Source organism: Leptodactylus fuscus, chromosome 6, assembly GCF_031893055.1.
Source record: "Leptodactylus fuscus isolate aLepFus1 chromosome 6, aLepFus1.hap2, whole genome shotgun sequence".
NCBI lineage: Eukaryota > Metazoa > Chordata > Amphibia > Anura > Leptodactylidae > Leptodactylus > Leptodactylus fuscus.
In genome coordinates, this window is record NC_134270.1 from 184421051 (window position 1) to 184427767 (window position 6717).

The 6717-nt window shown below is 46.3% G+C and overlaps 1 protein-coding gene across 1 annotated transcript; it reads right to left on the minus strand.

The window, feature by feature from the left end:
- Positions 1-401: 401 nt before the first annotated feature.
- LOC142210226 (fish-egg lectin-like) lies at positions 402-6478 on the minus strand. Its single transcript, XM_075279250.1, has 4 exons — positions 6382-6478; positions 6043-6270; positions 5371-5704; positions 402-567 (listed from the first exon to the last, which is right to left on the minus strand). The coding sequence occupies exons 1-4, from the start codon at positions 6428-6430 to the stop codon at positions 402-404; spliced, it is 777 nt and encodes a 258-aa protein (XP_075135351.1). The 5' UTR covers positions 6431-6478.
- Between the last annotated feature and the right edge of the window lie 239 nt (positions 6479-6717).

A 6717-nucleotide genomic window follows, 5' to 3' on the forward strand; every position in this document is an offset into this window, starting at 1 on the left:
GCTTGGGACTGTTGCCATCTTGTCCCAGAGTTTTTTGGGCGCCTCTTCTAGGAGACGTGGCCGCCATACTATAGATAAGGGGGACATATTGGGCTGTGACCAGGCTGGTGCTATCTGTAGGTGTGGTGGTGGCTCCACGGGCAGGAGATGATGGAAGGAGATGACGAGTCCTCATTGGTGACTCCACTTACCTCCGTCTGTACAAGCAGTAGATGGAGCACCAGAAGCACCAGCTCCCCCCTCCCCTGCACTAGATTATTGGGGATGTTACATAAAGAGCCACTGGATTAAAGTTTCATTATTTTTTATTATGTTTTTTCAGTTTTTTCTTTGCTTGTAACCAATTAAAGTATTTTGTGACATAAAACGTTGCGAGTTGGTTCTGTCCTCAAAGGACGCCATTACCCGGTCGGGTCTTCGGAGGCGTTGACTCTACATTTGTAGATGTCTCCGGTCTTAGTGATCATCCACAGGTTCCCCAGGTCATAAGATACGTGCCGGTAAGTGTTACACAAACCCAACTTGGTCCAGGAGGTTCCGATAGGATTGGAAGCCGAGATCCCTTCTCTGAAATGGAGAGGACACAGTCAGTCTACAATGGCGGCGTACCGATACAGGCCAATCACTGGGGCAACATTAGAGACCCTTGAGAGATTCCATTCTCGAATATTTGTGGGGTTCTCCAGGTTAGTTTCGGACGGAGCATGTTCAGTCTGTACCACCTATATCCTCTGTTGTCTCGCTCCTGGTGCGTGCATGCGCAGTAACATTACGTTCTGAGCGCTACTGCGCAAGCCCAAGCAAAATTTTGTTGTAGCTCGCTATAGAACAGCACACTGAGTAATATACTGAGTTCTATAGGTAGCTACAAGAAAATGGCGCTCGCACATGCACAGTGGCGCTCAGAACGGAACGATACTGCACATGCACGGGATTGGAAGCGTCAGGAGCAAGACAACAGAGGATGTAGGCGGTACAGCAAGTGTGGAGGAGGAGGACAAGCTATGGAGAGGTGTTACTGAGGTATGCTCTGTACAATCTGTATGTAGTGAGCTCCTCCTAGGGGTGACTGTATAATCTGTATGTAGTGAGCTCCTCCTAGTGGTGACTGTATAATCTGTATGTAGTGAGCTCCTCCTAGTGGTGACTGTATAATCTGTATGTAGTGAGCTCCTCCTAGTGGTGACTGTATAATCTGTATGTAGTGAGCTCCTCCTAGTGGTGACTGTATAATCTGTATGTAGTGAGCTCCCCCTAGTGGTGACTGTATAATCTGTATGTAGTGAGCTCCCCCTAGTGGTGACTGTATAATCTGTATGTAGTGAGCTCCCCCTAGTAGTGACTGTATAATCTGTATGTAGTGAGCTCCCCCTAGTGGTGACTGTATAATCTGTATGTAGTGAGCTCCCTCTAGTGGTGACTGTATAATCTGTATGTAGTGAGCTCCCCCTAGTGGTGACTGTATAATCTGTATGTAGTGAGCTCCTCCTAGTGGTGACTGTATAATCTGTATGTAGTGAGCTCCTCCTAGGGGTGACTGTATAATCTGTATGTAGTGAGCTCCCTCTAGTGGTGACTGTATAATCTGTATGTAGTGAGCTCCTCCTAGTGGTGACTGTATAATCTGTATGTAGTGAGCTCCTCCTAGTGGTGACTGTATAATCTGTATGTAGTGAGCTCCCCCTAGTGGTGACTGTATAATCTGTATGTAGTGAGCTCCCCCTAGTGGTGACTGTATAATCTGTATGTAGTGAGCTCCCCCTAGTAGTGACTGTATAATCTGTATGTAGTGAGCTCCCCCTAGTAGTGACTGTATAATCTGTATGTAGTGAGCTCCCTTTAGTGGTGACTGTATAATCTGTATGTAGCGAGCTCCTCTAGTGGTGACTGTATAATCCGTATGTAGCGAGCTCCTCCTAGTGGTGACTGTATAATCTGTATGTAGCGAGCTCCCCCTAGTGGTGACTGTATAATCTGTATGTAGTGAGCTCCTTCTAGTGGTGACTGTATAATCTGTATGTAGTGAGCTCCTCCTAGTGGTGACTGTATAATCTGTATGTAGTGAGCTCCCTCTAGTGGTGACTGTATAATCTGTATGTAGTGAGCTCCCCCTAGTGGTGACTGTATAATCTGTATGTAGCGAGCTCCTTTAGTGGTGACTGTATAATCTGTATGTAGTGAGCTCTCCCTAGTGGTGACTGTATAATCTGTATGTAGTGAGCTCCCCCTAGTGGTGACTGTATAACCTGTATGTAGTGAGCTCCCCCTAGTGATGACTGTATAACCTGTATGTAGTGAGCTCCCCCTAGTGATGACTGTATAATCTGTATGTAGTGAGCTCCCACTAGTGGTGACTGTATAATCTGTATGTAGTGAGCTCCCCCTAGTGGTGACTGTATAATCTGTATGTAGTGAGCTCCCACTAGTGGTGACTGTATAATCTGTATGTAGTGAGCTCCCCCTAGTAGTGACTGTATAATCTGTATGTAGTGAGCTCCCCCTAGTAGTGACTGTATAATCTGTATGTAGTGAGCTCCCCCTAGTAGTGACTGTATAATCTGTATGTAGTGAGCTCCCTTTAGTGGTGACTGTATAATCTGTATGTAGCGAGCTCCTCTAGTGGTGACTGTATAATCCGTATGTAGCGAGCTCCTCCTAGTGGTGACTGTATAATCTGTATGTAGTGAGCTCTCCCTAGTGGTGACTGTATAATCTGTATGTAGTGAGCTCCCCCTAGTGGTGACTGTATAATCTGTATGTAGCGAGCTCCTTTAGTGGTGACTGTATAATCTGTATGTAGTGAGCTCTCCCTAGTGGTGACTGTATAATCTGTATGTAGTGAGCTCCCCCTAGTGGTGACTGTATAACCTGTATGTAGTGAGCTCCCCCTAGTGATGACTGTATAACCTGTATGTAGTGAGCTCCCCCTAGTGATGACTGTATAACCTGTATGTAGTGAGCTCCCCCTAGTAGTGACTGTATAATCTGTATGTAGTGAGCTCCCCCTAGTAGTGACTGTATAATCTGTATGTAGTGAGCTCCCTTTAGTGGTGACTGTATAATCTGTATGTAGCGAGCTCCTCTAGTGGTGACTGTATAATCCGTATGTAGCGAGCTCCTCCTAGTGGTGACTGTATAATCTGTATGTAGTGAGCTCCCCCTAGTGGTGACTGTATAATCTGTATGTAGTGAGCTCCTCCTAGTGGTGACTGTATAATCTGTATGTAGTGAGCTCCTTCTAGTGGTGACTGTATAATCTGTATGTAGTGAGCTCCTCCTAGTGGTGACTGTATAATCTGTATGTAGTGAGCTCCCTCTAGTGGTGACTGTATAATCTGTATGTAGTGAGCTCCCCCTAGTGGTGACTGTATAATCTGTATGTAGCGAGCTCCTTTAGTGGTGACTGTATAATCTGTATGTAGTGAGCTCTCCCTAGTGGTGACTGTATAATCTGTATGTAGTGAGCTCCCCCTAGTGGTGACTGTATAACCTGTATGTAGTGAGCTCTCCCTAGTGGTGACTGTATAATCTGTATGTAGTGAGCTCCCCCTAGTGGTGACTGTATAATCTGTATGTAGCGAGCTCCTTTAGTGGTGACTGTATAATCTGTATGTAGTGAGCTCTCCCTAGTGGTGACTGTATAATCTGTATGTAGTGAGCTCCCCCTAGTGGTGACTGTATAATCTGTATGTAGTGAGCTCCCCCTAGTGATGACTGTATAACCTGTATGTAGTGAGCTCCCCCTAGTGGTGACTGTATAATCTGTATGTAGTGAGCTCCTCCTAGTGGTGACTGTATAATCTGTATGTAGTGAGCTCCCCCTAGTGGTGACTGTATAATCTGTATGTAGTGAGCTCCCCCTAGTGGTGACTGTATAATCTGTATGTAGTGAGCTCCTCTAGTGGTGACTGTATAATCCGTATGTAGCGAGCTCCTCCTAGTGGTGACTTTATAATCTGTATGTAGCGAGCTCCCCCTAGTGGTGACTGTGTAATCTGTATGTAGTAAACTCCCCCTAGTGGTGACTGTATAATCTGTATGTAGTGACGCCCCCTAGTGGTGACTGTATGATCTGTATGTAGCGAGCTCCTTTAGTGGTGACTGTATAATCTGTATGTAGCGAGCTCCTCTAGTGGTGACTGTATAATCCGTATGTAGCGAGCTCCTCCTAGTGGTGACTGTATAATCTGTATGTAGTGAGCTCCCCCTAGTGGTGACTGTATAATCTGTATGTAGTGAGCTCCTCCTAGTGGTGACTGTATAATCTGTATGTAGTGAGCTCCTTCTAGTGGTGACTGTATAATCTGTATGTAGTGAGCTCCTCCTAGTGGTGACTGTATAATCTGTATGTAGTGAGCTCCCTCTAGTGGTGACTGTATAATCTGTATGTAGTGAGCTCCTCCTAGTGGTGACTGTATAATCTGTATGTAGTGAGCTCCTCCTAGTGGTGACTGTATAATCTGTATGTAGTGAGCTCCTCCTAGTGGTGACTGTATAATCTGTATGTAGTGAGTGCCCCCTAGTGGTGACTGTATATACTGTATGTAGTGAGCTCCTCCTAGTGGTGACTGTATATACTGTATGTAGTGAGCTCCTCCTAGTGGTGACTGTATAATCTGTATGTAGTGAGCTCCTCCTAGTGGTGACTGTATAATCTGTATGTAGTGAGCTCCTCCTAGTGGTGACTGTATATACTGTATGTAGTGAGCTCCTCCTAGTGGTGACTGTATATACTGTATGTAGTGAGCTCCTCCTAGTGGTGACTGTATAATCTGTATGTAGTGAGCTCCCTCTAGTGGTGACTGTATAATCTGTATGTAGTGAGCTCCTCCTAGTTGTGACTGTATAATCTGTATGTAGTGAGCTCCCTCTAGTGGTGACTGTATAATCTGTATGTAGTGAGCTCCTCCTAGTGGTGACTGTATAATCTGTATGTAGTGAGCTCCCCCTAGTGGTGACTGTATAATCTGTATGTAGTGAGCTCCCTCTAGTGGTGACTGTATAATCTGTATGTAGTGAGCTCCTCCTAGTTGTGACTGTATAATCTGTATGTAGTGAGCTCCTCCTAGTGGTGACTGTATAATCTGTATGTAGTGAGCTCCTCCTAGTGGTGACTATAGAGTTGCAGGTAGCCAGAATTATGTGAATCATTATGACACTAATATAATGGTAAGTACTTGGGGTGTGAGTTGTCCAGGGGTTTTCTATTTTCTTTGCACCTCCCTGACAATACGGACACTCTTATGACTTGCAGACATTGTAGAGGTCAAGGACCAATGTCCGGACTCTGATACTAATATCTGGGCCCCGGCCATGTTTACATTCCTTCTATGTATGGCAGTGATATATAAGACACTCCAAAGCTTTTACCTTTTATACACATCTCCCTCGGAGTTCACGCCATAGACAGATCCATCAGCAGCGACCTCCACCATGACCAGACTGCCCTCTATCTGCTGCCACCGACTTCCCAGGCAGGCATTGGCTCTCACGTCATGGCGGTAGTATATGTTATTCAGGTAATTTGCACCCCAGCACCCATAGAGACCACAGCTGTAATACTTCAGGCTCCCATCTATATGGGTATAGGCCAAGGCAGCAGATCCAGAAAGTGTTTGATCCTGGTTCAGACAGAAAATCGCATCCGCTCCATTCGCTCCAGACAGGAATTTATCGCCACCGGCGTCGATCTGTTTCAGGCGACCTATAGCGACAAAATCAAAGGTCATTGTTAGAACGAAATAGGGAGATGAAGGGGTTAAAGGGTGTCCAATATCTAAGAATCTAAATCTTCTCCCCTAGTACGAGGCTACAGCCCCCTCTAGGGGTAAGTGTGGTGTATGTGCAATATAGATGGCCTGGGGGGAAATGAAGGGAAAGGGGGTGAGGACAATTTAGGATATTGATCTAAAGGACAATTCCAGATCTTGCGGCTTCCTGGACCGATCTGAGCATGACATGGAGCAAAGTGTTACACTGCAAGTTACTGGAGCCGACCATGTGTGCAATCTGGTGCACCAGACCTGCGAGGCGTCCTCTTACCTGATACAGACATCCAGGTGTTGCCCTGTAATTTAAAGATGATGTTCTCCTTGTTGACTCCCCAGACCCCGGCCGCCCCGACCGTCACGTGGATCAGCTTGCCAGGGATCTGCTTCCAGTCATTTCCTTCCCACTTGAAGATGTCGTCATTAAAATTGACCCCATAGACCTCCCCATTGCCGGCGTCCACCTGCTTCAGGTTCCCGGGGATCACCGTGCACTGAAGTTCTGAGAAGAGACAAGAGAAGCCAAAAACATTGAGAAAATCCCCAGAAAACTAAGACCTAGGAATATATAAGGAGCCATCCCATAATGTCTTCCCCTATAGAGAGAGGTTACCTGCGGCAGCTCCTGTGCCCAGCACCAACAGCCCGAGGATCAGGATCATGATGGCTCCGCACTGTGATGGGCGGCAGGTTCTGTGCCCTTTATACCCGGCCTGATCTCCGCCCCGTCACATGGATAAGGAATAATAATAGGCAGAAACTAGAAATACTAGAAATTCTCCTGCTCGGCCGAGCATGACGTATGTAGTGTAGTATTCTAGGACTATATGGACCTCGGGACACTGCCCAAGGACCACCGGCCATAAGGGGCTCACAGGGAGAATGACTGATTTATGGGATTATGTGACCCTGGGCCACGTGTGTTATAGCTACAGGGATCACAAAGGGA